Source organism: Micropterus salmoides, unplaced genomic scaffold, assembly GCF_014851395.1.
Source record: "Micropterus salmoides isolate LMB-PRFRI ecotype aquatic unplaced genomic scaffold, ASM1485139v1 Ms_hic_scaffold_22, whole genome shotgun sequence".
Lineage (NCBI taxonomy): Eukaryota > Metazoa > Chordata > Actinopteri > Centrarchiformes > Centrarchidae > Micropterus > Micropterus salmoides.
Genome location: NW_024041373.1, coordinates 5,902,152 through 5,919,285, shown reverse-complemented (window position 1 = coordinate 5,919,285; position 17,134 = coordinate 5,902,152). Strand labels below are relative to the sequence as shown.

The 17,134-nt window shown below is 42.7% G+C and overlaps 1 protein-coding gene across 1 annotated transcript in view; it reads right to left on the bottom strand.

The window, feature by feature from the left end:
- plekhh2 (pleckstrin homology domain containing, family H (with MyTH4 domain) member 2) overlaps nt 1-17,134 on the bottom strand; it is a 31,325-nt gene that overhangs the window by 12,387 nt on the left and 1,804 nt on the right. The window contains exons 2-17 of the mRNA XM_038737682.1: nt 16,217-16,352; nt 7,069-7,131; nt 6,827-6,976; nt 6,504-6,587; nt 6,278-6,359; nt 5,934-6,119; nt 4,196-5,112; nt 3,475-3,550; nt 3,278-3,372; nt 2,992-3,151; nt 2,403-2,539; nt 1,677-1,790; nt 1,264-1,350; nt 953-1,111; nt 741-821; nt 229-408 (exon numbers count right to left, since the gene is read on the bottom strand). Of these exons, the coding sequence (XP_038593610.1) occupies nt 229-408; nt 741-821; nt 953-1,111; nt 1,264-1,350; nt 1,677-1,790; nt 2,403-2,539; nt 2,992-3,151; nt 3,278-3,372; nt 3,475-3,550; nt 4,196-5,112; nt 5,934-6,119; nt 6,278-6,359; nt 6,504-6,587; nt 6,827-6,976; nt 7,069-7,131; nt 16,217-16,339 (2,694 nt within the window). The 5' untranslated portion in view covers nt 16,340-16,352. The remainder of the gene's footprint in view (nt 1-228; nt 409-740; nt 822-952; nt 1,112-1,263; nt 1,351-1,676; nt 1,791-2,402; nt 2,540-2,991; nt 3,152-3,277; nt 3,373-3,474; nt 3,551-4,195; nt 5,113-5,933; nt 6,120-6,277; nt 6,360-6,503; nt 6,588-6,826; nt 6,977-7,068; nt 7,132-16,216; nt 16,353-17,134) is intronic.

Below are 17,134 nucleotides of genomic sequence, written 5' to 3'. Positions count from 1 at the left end.
TCTCTGTCAGTGTTTTGATGCACTAGATGAAGAGCAGATTTCCCTTCTGCTTTGTTTATAATAAATAGAAGAGCTTGAAAATGACCAGTGACAGGCACCGTGGCTGAAGGAGATGGAAGAAAAGAGCACCAGAAACTCGAACTTCACCAACAGACGACACAAAGAATAAAGCATCACAGCCCTGAACACTAATCTCTTTGAAGTGCAGAGCAGAAAAATTGCAACAACCTTTTCGTGACGTGACTCGATGAGCAGGTAGGTCGGACCTTGCTCCTGTGGGTGGATGGCGATGGTGAAAGGTGCCGCCTGTAAGCCCCGCCCACATGACTTGAGGTCGTCATCTGAATCTCTTGATCCGTCTACCTCCTCCACCCGGGCCTCCCACAGCTTAATCTGACCCAGGGGGAACTGGGAAAACACACATGTTCATTAACACACACACACACACACACAAAATATAAGGTAACATCTTTTGTGTTGCACTGCTGAAATAAAGCTTCCTTTATAAATGTTTTTGGGAAATTCACATGGACTCACTCAGATTTATTGCTTGACTTTACAGACATTTTTGGGCCTCGGTTATAAAAGTGGGTACAAATGAGTGCAGATGTCATGCAGTTTCCCAAGATGAGTACGTAACTTCAGGTAAAACGTCAAAAACATAAACCCTGACGCAGGGCATTACAGTCTCTGCATCCTGTCAATCTGAAGACTTAAGGAGGTTTTCCGTTGAATCTTACCTTGTCCTCTTGGCTGCGGAAATAGTACAATGTCTTTCCAATCAGAGCACACCAAACCCGCTTAGAGTAGCCGTGCTTCACCTGCCGGAGACACACAGTACATATTTCAGTAATCGGAGTGACTGTCAGATACAGAACAACCTTTTCATTTTTGGTAAAGTTATGTATTTAGATTTCTTTTTTTTTTTTTTGCCAGTGCTGAGTTGCTGCACCTTGATGAGCAGTCCCTTCATGCCGGGGCGAATGTCCGGCTGGGTGAAGAGAGGACTGGCAGCTTTTACTCTGAGCACGCTCTGCAGCACCCTGAGCCACTCTTCCAGCAGGTTAGGAGAGTCCGCCTTCAGGTAGTACACACACTTTCCTGTCACTATCTACACACAACAAAAGCCAGAGGCAAGGTGAGGATGAGTAGGAATTCAGAATCCTCTGATGGAAGGGGTCAAGATTTGATTAAATAGAATTTTGAGTTTGAGTACATATGTGTATTCAATAGTGGACAAAACTCAAAATAAGGGTTGGATACCTGAAGAACTTGTTTGCCCTCTCCACGGGCGATGCTGCTGGTGGCGTTAAGCTCCATCTGACCCTGAGGTTTCCTGATCACATCACTCTGTGGAAGAATGATAACATTAAACAGCGACTCGCTACAGAATTACAGACCTACAGCCAGTGAGCTTAATAAATACAAAGGGTCTTTCAGCAGAATAGTTATTATCATTCGTACCACATTTAATAACAAGAAACTTTAGATTTAAGATAAACGCCAAAATATATAAAGGATACACATGTTCATAAATTTATGTTAAAAATAATAATAACTTACTGTTAAGCAAGAAACCTGTACATTGTATTTAAAAGTTCAAAAACAATATTTAAAATGCGTGAATTCCTTAATAAAGCAACTAAATGAAGAGAAACAGTGTTGTAGAAACGCACAGGTGATTTATAGTAGAGAAGCTCTCCGTCTTTGAGGACAAACCAGCGTCTTTTCCAAGTTTTCTTCCATGTCTTCACCATTTTTAACAGGTAGCCCGACTTCTCCATCGGTTCCTACAAGATATAACACTGTTCAGTATGAAGTACAATATACAGTACTAACCCCTCTTACTGTTTAGAGGTTTTCAGTTTTGGAGAGTTTACATTTAACAGATTATGGTCATCACTCTAATTAATTTTACTTTATGTTTAAAAAGCAGTTTATTTAGTTTGTATATACTGTCTGTGGGGAAAAAACAAAGCACAAGCAGAAATAAGAATATAAATAAACAAAAGTAAATCTGTATGGGTGAGTAACAAAACTCACTATTTTGAATGCCAGTGTTTCTTGTCTTTATTAAAGTCAATGCAAAACAAAGTTCAGTTTTAATTCCCATTCATTCTTTTTAAAAATGTTTCTCTATAAAAGTTCCCCCCAAAAATGCATTGAAAGGACATGGTCTAATCTATTTAATAAAACACAGCTTTGAAAGATAAAAAACTACTGCTGTGTTATTACACTGTTCATTGACCTGCAGGTTTGCTTATAAAGACTTGAATCCTGACTTGAGCCTGCCCCTAAAGACGACATGTCAGCATGCAACTCAGGAGCTTGTAATCTAATGTGTAGATCAACAGGCCGATCTCCCAAAGAACACATCCAGGGTCATGTGCACACTGACTCACACTCTTGCCGTTGTCACTGGCTGAAGAGCAGGTTTTGGGGAGTTTTTGCTCCGGCTCAGAGCACTCTGTGTCGGTGCAGTAGGCATCAGGAGGGATGGCGTAGTCGCTCTCTGATGTCATTGAAGACATGGACACAGCTGGAGGAGAAGAAAAAGGAAAGTAGTCGTTATCTTCAGGCTTTGTTCAGCCTCATTATGTTTGTATGATTATTACAGTTCAAGATTTCTATGGTGGAAGTTGCATAACAATTTTCAGTAAAGCTGCAAAAATGATTAGCTAAATGTATACTTTTATATTAGTGCGCCTTAAATATCCATTAATTAAATGGATATGGCTTACAAACAGAAACAGACATTTTGTGAACAGGTATCACAGTCTACAGTATAAAAAAACAGAGGAATACTGCAACAACATTAATTACTGTAAATTAAGACCACTGTAAATCCACCTTTGGCTGTCACAGATACATTTCTAATAGAAACTTGCAGTGATTGTTTTAGGTTACAGCAGCTCCTGTGCTGCAGGGCAGTTTTAACTTCAGCTGCTGTGGGATTTCTCAAAAACCTTCCAGTGTACGTGTGTGTTGTACCTCTCTTCAGAGAGCGCGGGCTGCCCGGGCTGCTGTCCTTGCGGGAGCTGGAGGAGGTGTGGGAGCTGCAGAGGGAGCCGTCCTCCTCTTCCGAGCTAGACGATTCCTCCGAGCTGGACGACTCATCTGAGAACGGACTGCTGCTCAGCAGAGTGGCTTTCTGCAAGACAAGGCAAGTGGGGTAAAGAGGTAAAGTTCACAGGTGATCAAATACAAACAGCATGAGACTGTACAGGAGTTAAAAGTAAATCAAGCAGTAACCCCTGCAGTGTAAAGGTGCACTTACCCCCTTCAGAGTAGTGTATACTGGTGTAGTCATGTTTTTATAGATGAGGGATGTGTACATTACAAAGGCAGGATAGGAGGACTGGAGGGAGGGGTCTGCAACACAGATCACAGTAGAGGTAGTTCGTTGTTCAGCTCAACATCTCTGTAGCTGAGACTGAGCTAAAGAATGTTGATAAATGACCTCATCTGTCTAACCTTTGCTGGCTGGGTCTGCGCAGGACGTCTCAGACAGTCTGATTCCTGATTTAGCCACAGCATAGATACGACTCTCCTGTGGAAAAATTAGCAGTCAATATTTAAAATTCTACCACTAAGAAATCATGTTTTGTAAGGAAATGTCCAAAAATGGCCTTTTATTGTGGCCAGCCTCAGGCACACCTGTGCAATCCCCATGCTGTCTGATCAGCATCTTGATATGCCACACCTGAGTAGTAGTAGTTTTTTATTTACAGCAACACACCCTGCACACCTACCATGTTCTATATGCAGCTGCCAGTGTCTTCTATTACACTATTTCAAGACAATGCTAGATTACACTGATTATCTATAGGCTGAACACTTTGTATTGCTGTTAAGGTGCACCTTAGCAGCAGATGGCTCTGGGAGTAGCAGGCATGTATTGAAAAGGCGAGAAGGAAATTATATCGGCATTCATTTATAAAGCAAAACATGCTGCTAAGAATTTAAACTTGTAATCTTTTTAATGAATCTTTTCATGCTGGTCTGAATGTTATTTGATACATTTACTGACTTATCTTGGATGAAATGGACTGTAGGTTCATTAATGTGACCTACAGTTTGTAGTAAAACAATCTTCAAACAGAGATCCTCTGTTTAGATCCTTTCTCACCCTGTTAAGGGTAACATTTATAACCCATTATCAATCCCAGTTAAATTAATCATTGGATTATTTTACCCAGGAGGGCAGCCTGTGTAGAGGGGGTGTAGGAGGTTTGCTGCCAGGTGCTGAGCTGTCACAGTCCTGATTCTCTGGACTCATCTCTGTACCAGGTTCAGGTGGACCAGGTGAGCTCTGCAAGGATAGAAAGATAGACGCAGCTCGTAAACTAGGGAGGACTTGAAGAGCCGTGTCCCCGCCCGTCTCCATGCCAATCTCCTGCTCCTGGTCGAGGTCCGTTTCCTGTGGCCTGAGGGGGCGCAGCATGCTGAGGGCGTTACGTGTTTGTCCGTGCGCTGCCTCGCTGCTGATTGGTGGCTGACTCAGGTGTTTCTTGGCCAGAGCCACATTCATCAACCCGAACCCCGCTGGGGTCCGCAGCCGGGGCTGTTTGGGCGAGGCGGGGTTGTCCCGTGGGTCCTGGGGTGGGTTGGGTCGTTTAGGGGTGAGGGCTGGTGTGAGGATGGGGCTGGGAGTGTTAGGTTCACTGGAAGAGGATGAGGAGTCAAGTCTCTGTGACTGGAAACGTTTGTTGAGCTCCTCAGAGGCGCAGTCCTCCAGCTTGGTCCTGTGGGCCTCCTCCTCTCCCTCCTTACACCCTCCCAGCGTCCCGTCCGATGAGAAGCCGAGTCGCTCGGCACGCTGCATGTCATCGTCAAACAGAGAGCTGCTGTCATCCGAGGCAGTCAGGTAGGTCTCGCTGCCGGGGCGGCTGAACTCCAGACCACACACTCCGCCTCCTCCTCTGCCCTCACACCCTCCTCCTCCCTCCCCCTCTGATGCAGCGCTGGAGAGGACGGAGGAGACGCCACGAGACGCAGGTCCACATGCTCTCTCGGACAGGCTTTCAGATGCACTATCATCCTCCAGAGTCTGGTCAGGTCTCTGGACTTCCCCGTCTGTCCCTGAGGAGGCTGTGTGCTTGTTACTCGTCTCTGTCAAGCAAACGTGAAAATACATATCCAGCAGGTGGTTGTAATCTCTGCTGCATTTTCATGAAAGCCATTCATTAATAATTGTATAATTTATGTTGTGTTATACAGAGTACTGGGCAAATTCATATCAATCAACTGAAAAGAAGTTAAATTACTTATCAGTTTATTTCTACTTTATTCAAACAAATGATTCAATTACAGCTTTGCTTTTCTTATATAGCTAATCTATATATTTGTTAATGTTGATCAACCCTTTTCATTTTTCATGCAGTAAAATTGTTATTATTGTCCAATGCTTAGGTTAATGACCAAATACCTGCAAAACTAATGACACTCCCATCAGCCTCAGCTGTCTTTAGTGCTAATTAGCAAATGCTAACATGCTAAACAAAGATCGTGAACACTGTGAACATTGTACCTGATTAACGCCAGCCTGTTAGCATTGTCAGTGTGAGCATGTTAGCATGCTGGTGTTAGCTCAAAGTGTACAGTCTACATACTGCAGGCTATCACACTGTCTTACGAGTAAAAAAGTGTTGCATGATTTATGTAATTATTTATCATCAACAACTTATTTTTCACAATCCATGCTCTGGCCTTCCAGTCGAATACAATTAACACACTTTCTAAGGGAGATGCAGTAATACAGTAGTGAAAACCTGTGCTTAAGACACCATGGATATGACCTAATGGTTAAAAAGGTCTTCTGAGTCACTGTTCCACTATGAAACTGTGCCTTCCTGTGTCCTACTTCACCCAGAAACATACTCACTGCCAGAAGCTGTTTCCATATCCACAGCTGTGAATCTATGGGGACTTACCATTTTTATCCCTTTCCTCAGTCTCTCCCTGGGTGCTGAGGGTCCTCTGGGAGGGTGCCGGTCCAGTAAGGACCTGGGGGCTCTTCCCCCTCACCTGGAAACAGCCAAACGTCAGGCTGCTAAGACGCTGGGCCTCACCTGGTCTGCACAGGGCTCCTCGTGCACCGCCACACCTCTGCTCAAAGGCTGCAAACACACAAACAGTCTGTTACACAATGATGCACATGCACTTGATACTAGCACTTGTTTTAGTGTCCTCATCGAGATATCATCAAGCTAATTTTGACATAAAAACACATTTGAATGTGAAAATATGGATGACTCAAGACATAAAAGGCACTTACCCTCCACCTGTTTCTGTAACTCCACAATCTGAGCCTCCTGTTGCTTGTTGGTTTCTCTTAACGCTGCGTTCTCCACCTCAAACTGAAGAATAAATATGTTTCATACAACCCCCTCTTGGACCAGGGGATTATTAAAGGGAATGAGATACTGGTGAACCTAATGCCATTTTTCCATCTATATAAATCAGTTCGGACAACTTTTTATCCAATTCCATAATTTATTTACCTCTGACAACTTTAGCATCACCCATTCCTTGATCTTAGCTGCTTTCTCCTCCACTGTTTTGGCATCTTGAAGTCGGATCTGTTTCTGGTGAAAGAGGACATTTAGGTTTTGATCAGGCAATTCCATCTAAGATTGTCCACATTCCCATTGCATGACAGCTGGCAGGTGTGCAGACATAAGAGAATTTTTTAAGTTGTAAGCGTCTTTGTGTTTATGAATGCTGATCGCAAACCTTCCTCTACATTCTTTTGCACCTGGAAGACAAGCAATCCATCCAATCCATCTGGTGCTTTGATGACATTCTTCATGTGTTTGTATTTTACCTGCTCCTCCAGCTGCTGCTCCAGCTGGGCGATGACGTCCTCCTTCTCCTGCACCAAGGCCTGCAGCTCCTGGCACCGCTGAAACAAACGCACCTCTGAGTCTCCGGACTGACTGTCTGGAGCTTTCAGCTTCTCCTCCATCCACTGCACCTGAAATCACACAAACATACTGTGCAGACACATACCCACACAAACACATATGGGCAAATGTACACACATTACACGCTAGTTTGGAGCCGTACCTGCTGGTGAGCGGTGAAGGCCCGTTTTTCTGCATCGATCACCTGTGTCTCCAACTGCTGAATCTGGGAAAGGAAGAGCCCAATATTTTTTATCATGTCTTATACAAGCACATCCACAAACTACACAGTAATTGTAATTAGTCCTTATGTCCCCATAGCTCTTCTGACCACAATGCTTTGCATATACATGAGGGTGAAGTATCAGCTCCACTTTAGTCCCAAGCCAAACAAAACAGCGCCAAATAAAGCCAAAGAAAGTGCTGCACGCTAGAGCTGAATGAGAACTCCAGATAATGCTGCTGCACTGGAAAAGAGCAGATGCTTTGCAGCTGGTCTTGGGCATTTCTGACTCAAAAGAGTGTTTAGAGTGTGCAACGTGCATTTACATTTGAGGCTTTTATCTACAATGGCTTCCTCATATAAAATCCCTTCATAAAAATATAGTTTCTACAACCTCATGATAGGATAGTTCATTTATTTTTCATAGCTTGCATTTGTACTTTTTTTAAGTAATTTTTTTTTAAAGGTATTTTTTAGGGCATTTTGGCCTTTATTTGTGATTGGACAGCTGAAGAGTGACAGGAAATTTATGAGAGAGAAAGGGGGCGATATGTAGTGAAGGGCCGCGGGTCTGCCTTGAATCGTGGTTGAGGTCCGTTTCCTGTGGCCTGAGGGGGCGCAGCATGCTGAGGGCGTTACGTGTTTGACCTCCTGCAGCAAGGTCTAAGCCTTTGTAAACGGGATGGATGCACTAGTGATGAGCCAGCCAGGATCAAGACTGCTGCAATGCAATCTTTGTGAACAACTCAGAAACCTTTAGCTCTGTTTGTGCTAGAAGGGTAGCATCCTAAAACGATCCAGCAGACTTCCCTAACTATATGTAACCGGCTCCTGCCGAGAATGGGACCCGGAGGCTAAAACGCATGGCACTAGCGTCAGTCGCCAGTACGTCTCTTAAAGTGTCTCCAATGCGCCAACTATAACACTAACTACAAAGAAGAAGCTGCCAACTCTTTTGGCAGTGGGTCCATTTGTTTACGACACCACACCTATACTCAGAATTGATGAGGTAGTTTCATTTCTGCGTAAGTGCTGCATATAGCACCTTTAACCAGTTACATAATGATGATGAGGTGTCACCTCTATAAAGGTACAACCAGCTCTTTGTGTACTGAGATCAGAGCAGACCATGTGGAACCTGGAAGGAGTGTGTTAATACACACACACACACATACACATTAACACACGGATGGATACACAGGCAGATACACTAGATGCACACATACACAAGGAAGAGAAAGCCTGTGGGAATCGAGGAGTGAGAGAGACTACTTTATGAGCAACATTCCTCTGAAATTCCTCAGCTCAAAGTGGCGGAAGCAGCAGAGAAACCAGTGTCTTCTGAGGAAACTCTCTCAAACCTCAGCGGCTTTATGAAGGAAAATAATGTAGGAATGTTCATGGAAATTCTCTAGAGTAGCAGCTCTACAACCACCATGGTTAAAACAATTTGCTACGTGAGCACATATACACATACAAATTAGAGGAAACTTAGAACAATCCCTGCGGGGGAAGTTGGAGCTGACACACCAGCGAATCGGATGTAGCCAAGAATAGGACAGAGTACTGACAATAATGGAGGAAGTCAATTATTGTGAAGTAAATATAGTGTATAAAGAGCAAACAGGTAAAATATACAGTAGTTTACCAATCATAGGCCTTTTATACAGCTGAGACCCAACCGCTAAGGCTAAGGTTTCAGTTTATGTCAGCATTGTTTGGTATTTCTTTCAGCTACCTGCGCCCATTACAGGGTTACTGCAGAGTTCCCCACATTCAATTTAAGAGTTTTTAAAAATCACTAATTCATTTAAGTTTATATAAGTCTTGGTGGTGCTCACTGAAACTCCACAAAAAGGGATTAGACAGCTTCCTGCAGCACAATCCACTGTCATAACAATCCCACTTTTAGTTTATAGGTGTACAATGTCTATTGACAGCTTGCATTCGGAAAAACAGAAATATTTTATAACCAACGTTACTGAAGTTATGTATAAAAACATTTGTCAAATTAAGTGTTTGGCTTTTTAATGCCTTATAAGGCCATTTATGAGGAAAATATTTTGCAGATACCCTGCATTATTTAAATAAACAAAAATTTGTTTTGGTTCCATTCAGCTCCTCCACCAAAATTCCTTAACGTAACGTAGTTTTCTTAGTAACCTTAGTACAATGTTTTAGAAGTGGAAAACGACTTACAGCCAACACACTCATGTCATAATGTACTGATGTTGCCAAATACTTGGTGTCCACTGTGGTTCTGTTGCATGCACTGTAGAAATCAACAAATTAGCGCTGACATTAGCTAATGCAGCTGCTGTTCTGTCTCATAACCAAACTGTAGGTAAACTACCGTGGAGGGCGATAACGGCATGTAGCTGCAGTGTGGATGCAGCCAGCGGAGACTGGCATGGCCGTGCTCCAGCTTTCCCCTGCCTCTGTTAACATCCAGAGACCAGACGAAGTGGACCCGGCTCTGTCCAAAAGGAGACACACCCTGCCGGAGCCACTCAGTCTTTCCACTGCACAATGTTCTTTGGAGTGGGAGCGAGGCCTCTATGCAGCCACTGTTTCACTTGCCATTTCAGGCTGATTTTGGAGAATCTGATTCTACGGACAAAATTTGATGAGATTGTCACCGTCAGTCCACACTGGAAATGACTGCTATACATCTGTGTGTATTCATGTCAGTGCTTTCACATCTGGTTTTGGAGATGTGGACAAACGTATCCATTTGTGCTGAAGTGACAAACGTGACAATAACATGAGAGTTCTCTGGTCCGTTTTTGTTGTTATTTTTGATTTTACATACCACAAAAACACTTGCACGTCACTTTCACTTAAAAAAAAAGACTTTGCCAATTGAACGTACTTTTATGTTTGAAAGCAGACATGAAAAAGGTTAATATATCTCACACAAACACACGCTCTCTATATAGATCCCCTGCTGCACCACAAATACCAAACCACATGTGCCTCTCAATAACAGATATAGCAACTGGCAGAGTTAATTACAGGGCATGTATACTGTAGGGAAGAGCTGGGGACTCAGACATAACAACATATAAAAAACCATGAACACATGTCTGATGCTGATGATATTCCCCTGTGTATCAGGACATGTGTGCGAGTGTGTGTGTTTTCTCTGTATGTTATATACAGGATGAATTCAGTCTGGGTGTGTGTGTCATACCCTGTGCAGCTCAGCTGGGATGAACGAGGGGTTAAGGTTTACATTACGGTCATTTCAAGAGTTACAGCCTACTGCCTGCCCTCTGAAATGCACTCACACACAGCATGAGCACTCCTGCTGCATCACCGTGTCTAGGCCTGACAAACACACACGTGACCCGCTCCCCTCTCTCCCTCAGCCGCTATACGCTCCAAAAGAAAAAAGAAAAGCTTTATCACCTCTGCAGTCAATCCCCTCTTCAGATCCAAACTCCAGCTCAACTTCCATTCCTGGAATTCCACAACTGGCGTTCTGTGGCCAACCTCCCCCTGAACTCCATCCACCCCCCCCCACCATCGCTCCATCCGCAGCCAGACAGCCAGCTCACAAAGCCTCTTTCTGTAGACGCTGCGACTCACAGCGCTGACCTACAGCTTCAGTCAAAAGAGGTTCACCAAATATAGTTACAGCTAGGACAAAAAATATGTTCACCGGCCAACTCCATATACTATAGTTCAAACAAGTCAAATATGTCAAATAAAATGAAAACTGGGGATAAACAGAGGGATCACCACACTCTGACTAGGCGGCTAGAGATGGAAATTTCAAGGGGATGTCCGTGTGTAGTCGTAAGGCTGAACATTTAATTGAAACTTTATCAAAATTGTGATACGGCCAAGCAAAATAGCCAAATCGGAGGAGCTACAATTTTTTGATAAAGATGTGTCACAGCATATTATCATTGTAAATGAAGCAGTGTGCTGCTACAGAGAAGCCCCGGCCTACAAATAATATTCTCCAGACGTAAGGGAACACGCTTGTTTTGTGCAGCAGACGCCAGCAAAAATCACATCATCATTTTGATTTTATTTTGTCTGCGTGAAAATGAAAAGCAAAAATGAGCGTTCCCACTAAAATGGTGACTCATAGCAGACGCATTATCAGTTGTTGTTGAGCGCTAGTAACCGGGTGTATCAACAACAGTTTTACATGTATAAACATTGAATGACATTGTACAATGCATCAAGGTGATGTGTAAAATACTATTTTTGAACCTGCTGACATGTCACAGTCAAACCCCGCCTACCACAGAGGAGGATGTTGCGTTTATACCGTATGTGGAATCAATCAGAATGGAAGACCAAATTAGAATATGCCACTCCACCCTTTGCGGTTTTGGGTGCACGTCTACTGTTTGTACGTTATGGATGTGTGTGTGTGTGTGTGTGTGTGTGTGTGTATTCTGTGTGTATATAAATCTGGTGATGTTCTGTATTTTACTTATTATCACCAAATCAACCAAATTATTATTTTCATTGTCTCTTATTTAAGTGATTGTTCCTTTTTTTCTCACATTTGATAGATTTTTTAAATTATTTATGTACACACACTCACACACACACGTTTTATTTATTTATTTTTAATATAGATATATTTATTAATTATCATTATTTTTATAGTGATTAATTGATTGAAAGATTAATTGTTATTTTGTAATTTATTTGTAGCTTTGGTAATATTGTTGTTTTACATTCATGCCAGTAAAGCTGGATTGAATTTAAAATCCCATAAAAATACCAAATCAACAATGAATGTATCAACTCCAAAGTGTTGTGTGTGTCTCTAATATTCTGTATATCTTTTCCCTCTGCGCTGCAGAGCTCCACCAAATGTGTATTCATCTGCAGCTGAAATCAGTCCCCAGCCAACTTACTATTTACTCCTGTTTGAGTAACCTGCAGCGCCCAGCTGTTTCAGGAAATAATTTAGCCTTTAAAAAATGAAACTACATATTTGTGAGGAAAGAGTATGCCTTCAGCGGAGTGCTGCAATATGGTGACAAACCATCTTGAATTATAAAAGGGTTGGATTCTGTTCATTTATCATTTGCATTTCACCTCATTCAAAATGCTGATAGGGGTGAGGTTCACTCTTTTTGGCAGAGACAGAATAAAAATGATCAGCAAGTGTGTTAGGATGAAGGGGGGAGGCTGACACAGAAAATGTAACACACATGGCCTCTTTGTCTCCTTCATGAGATGTATAGCCTACTGTTAGAGCTGGAGGCCCCCGCTGGCCAAAACTAACGTCCCTCCCAAATAGCTGCACCCACACACACATTGTGTGTTTTCACTTTTGTGCAAAGATTTACGTTAAAAACAGTTTATAAATTAATCTGACTTGACCTGGACAGATACACGTGCACATATGGAATGCTTCAACTCACATCTTGTGCAACACACACACACACACACACACCACACACACACACACACACACACACACACACACACACACCACACACAGTTTACTAAACTGGGTATTTCCTCCCTTGGGCGGAAATCTTTACACAAGGCTTCATTTTTTCTCTCTTTCTTTTTCTTCCCCTCTTTCCCTCTCCATCCACGCTCACAGGCTTTCTAGGACTTCAGCAGTTTGCCAAGTCTACCCAGATTCATCTTACTGTTTCACTACTGACTCAAGACTTTTTTCCAATAAGTGACATTTATATTTTGGAAACAGAAAATTCAAAAACATACTGCGTTTTAAAGAAACCTGGATGATAAAAAAAATGGTTAATATCATTCCATCACATTTCAATAAATCTCGGTTCTCTATCCAGTAGCACAGAATCTCCAGGTGGGTAAGATAATATGACGTAATGTAAATCGTCTTGTTTCAGATTGTTAAATTGAATATGTCCTCGATCTGCTGGTGAATTCTCTGCTTTCATTTTACTTCTCAAAACAGATGAAAACTCGTATAAAACACAATAAACTATGCAACCCTTTTGGCTAAATAGTTTGAAAAAAATGTCTCTGAACTAGATGGATGTATATTTGCTGAAGAAGCATGGTGTGCAGCTACCACAGAAAGCTTTTTTTTTTACCAATTACAAGGAGATTGCTTTAAAAATGATGACATTTTGTTGATCTTACCGTTTCATCTCATACAACTTTCTCAAATTATCCTGTAGGGTCTGAGTCTTGAGCTAATACACTCATATATAACAGACTGAACTAATGGCCAGTACAGTAATACTGCTGTTGCATCAATGAATAGACACCAACCGACAGTTTTTTTTCAGCACCAGAGGGCTAAACCACTCAAAATGACTTCTTCATCCTTTCATTAGCCACCTCCACAGTGAGATATTAGGGGGATTTCATAGTGACGTACATCGTGCGCCCCCGCACAGCTTTAAAACAACATGCTCTGGCTGAGGCGGTGGGAGCCACAATAGAGAAAAAACACCAGCAGGGGTCTGGATGTTAACATGATGAGCTCAGTGCATCATGGGGTCAGGGAGCACATGTTGACTGACGGGTCATTCTACAACAAAACTACATGAGTGAAATAACTACATGTTAATTATGAAAGCTGCAGTAGTACCGAAAAATACCATGTTGTGAGTGCAGTCTGCTCTGCATACCTTGATAACGCTTCCAGACTGTGCCTAGGTTATATACCAACATAAGAGATTAAAACCCAGATTTGAAGTTTGTTTTGAATTGGTTATATATGCCTGATTTTGACATTTTTTAATAAAAGTGAGCCAATATGTTTCATTATATATGCTATATATATATATATATATATATAATATCTGCGGTCCAAAAATATTTTTGCCAGTATTGGTCCTTCAGAAAAACTGTTGAACTCTGGATCTGGGAAGTACATCAGGGATCTTCTGTATGTGGTAAACAGGAAAGGATTACTGCAAATCTTTGTCAGATTTACAACAAATGCACTCACCACATACTGTATTATAGAGTACTGAGCAAAACAGTTTAATACAGGCTAAGAGCTATGAGGTGGTGACCCCAGTTTAAAAAAGCCTTTTCAGACTAACAGGAGACTACTTTGAAATTTAAACTTTCACACAGGCAGGACAACTAAGCTCTAATCTACTTAACTAACATTAAGTTAACACCACTGGAAGAGAAAAGGTAAGTTGAGGTGAATTATAACGTTACAGTTTCACAGAGGCTTCTTGAAAACACACGTGTTTTGCAATGTTGAGTGGAAAAATGCTTTAAACCTAGTTAAATTCAACCTGTCAACAGGAAGGATAAGGCCAAAACTATGCAGCAGAGACTTTCACATGTGCTACGTGGGCTGCAAAAACCCACCAAAGCCAATCTTTCTTCCAAGCCTCTCCGGGAGTTTGTTTTGCTGTCCAGCTGAGCTTACTTTGACTCTGTAATTGACTGGAGCTGGGTCAATCCCATCATGCAGTGCATGGCGGAGCCCTGTGGTCAGACTGCTGTTTACATTAGAGCTCTAATCAGCCTCCCTGGAGAGCAGCTTCAGATCTAGGCCACTGAACAGTTTGGGCCGGCCCATTGCTCTGTACCCACCAGACATGCCTCTCCTGTACTTATGAGGACCACATGACGCCATTCTTTAAATTCAGACATCATCTTTGGTGCAGTGCCCAAATCTTCCAGGAGATCACCTACCCTTCCCCTGCGATGTGCGGTGGCTCGTAATTGCAGCAGAGGTGACAAGCATTCAGCTAAGTATGCTTCCTCCTGTCCCCCGCTCCTCCAGCCTGCACTCCAAAAATCCACTGAGGTCAGCCATCACTGAAGAGGTTCCCTCAATCTTGGAGGAGAAAAGGAGCGAGAGGTGCGGAACCATAGGTGTATTCTATGCTGAGGTTTTTACCGAAAGGCAACAACACTACAAAAGGAATCAGTTTGGCTATCTGATCTGTTTAGTTTGGCTTTCTGATCTGATGAGACAGCAAAAGGAACGGCTGGCTGTCGTGGAAACAGTATTATTGTAAAATGTTGACATACAGCAAAGGGCCATGGGTCGGATTCAAACACAGGCCACTGCTACACAGACTTAGCCTTTGTACATAGGGCGCTAGTCGTGAGCTAACTGGTGCCAGGCGCCCCCAAAGTTATTGTTCCGTGTCGATCAGATCCATTGTTTTTAACCTGAATCATCAATTTACAACTTTGTCTACTCAGCCATGAACACTTTTACTTTGAGGTAGCACATCCAAATATGGGTCCTATACATCTGCACAGCTGCGGTTGTTAGCCTGAACCTGAAAGGGACAGACTCACTTTACAGAAGATTGTATTTAGAGCACTTGAACCTGGTTTCTCTCTCATATCCATTCTGTTCTTTCAATAAACATTTCTTAATAGAGGGTATGCGTTGATGTCACTTCCCATTCCGGAACACGCTGGACTGAGTGGCAAAACATCTGTTACCATGGCTGCGTTTAGCAAACCGGGAGTAAAACAAGTGATTATTTGCTCAAATTAAAAGCAGTCGGACTCGACAGTGATCCTTACTGCTTACCAAAGAACCAGTGGTCCAGCTCTTTCCCGTTTTAGATGTGTTGTTTGTGTTTTAGCTGATTCAAGCTAACACTGCTGCTCGTCGTTCTGCCACTCAGTGAGCGTAACTGCATTGTGTGACGTCATGTGCATACCCTCTTGTCTATTGGTGATATTTCTATTGGTCAAATTCTGTGATGCCCTCAGTAGGAATAGATCTATTATTGATATCGGAGCAGTAGTCATGAGGTGTCAGCAGGTTTTCTATAAAACAGCTGAGATGCTTTGCATCGTGAGTGATTTACATCTCCCCAAAATGATGCTGGGGTGAGTGAGGATGCCCTGTTTGGATATCTCCATCCTCACGTCTCTTCCTCGCATCTGCACTTGGAGGAGATAAGATGGGAGGAAGAGTCGCACGTCAGGGAAGCGAGGAGCCACTTTGCACAGACCTCTCACCTGTGTAGAAGCTTTACTATACACGGTCCCCTAACTCAGACGCGATTCAAACTCGCACCATTTAAGTCATAAACTTGTTTCTCTCACCATTTGGCCACAACTGTTCCAGCGATGACAAATTTGTCAGTTACAGATTTACAGAATGACTTGAACGGACCTTGTCAGCAGTGAGTTCTCGAATCTTGATGATCTGCACTCTGAACTTCATAAGCAGCGCCTCCAGGACCATGCACTTCTCCTTCCAGTCCTCCTGGCTCATGGCCTCCTCCCCCTCCGCCATACCGCCCGACCCTCTGGAAAATAAACACAGACAAACACACAACCGTAAGGGGCTGAGCGTATGTACATAATAATACAGACGTCCCTTATATGTTTCCTGTGGGAAATATTCTTTTCATTTCCCCCTCCACAGGGAGGTGAGAGATCAGGGCCAGCTAGAGACAACACTCTCATTGAAGCTGGTTTGGATTCAGTGTCTTACTCAAAGGCACTTCAGCAGTGAATGATTGTTGATGTGGGGATCTGAAAGACAATTAAAATAACCATAATCTGTGCAGCTGTGCATGATCGTCAGGTCTTCAGGTGTAACAATTGTAATTTTTTCACAGAATTACATTCGTGTCAGAGTGGAAACATCTCTTAAACAGAAATGAAACTCACAAGGATTAATGCATACTTGTGCCAATATTGCATCAGGGAAAGAATTCATCAGCTCTTTATTTTACTTTAAAAATTCACTGGACCATATCTGATTTTTGACAGAAGTCCAATGACCGTCTTACATACATACAAACCAATATACATCTCTCTAACTCAAATACGTCCAAACATATCTAGACACCAACGAAAAAAGGAGAAAACACAGACAGAGGGTTTGTTGTTGTCCAGATGTTTTGCCACCAGCTAGCACCTGAAATATTCCAGGGTCGAGCCCAGCTGGACCAGTGTGGGCAGTGGGCGTATCGCTTAGCTAAGCCAGACAGAAACCCCCTCCACTGTTGCTCCAAAACACCTCAACACCCTCCCAGAATTGGACTTGCATCATGTTTTCCAGCACTATCACAGGAAAACAGGC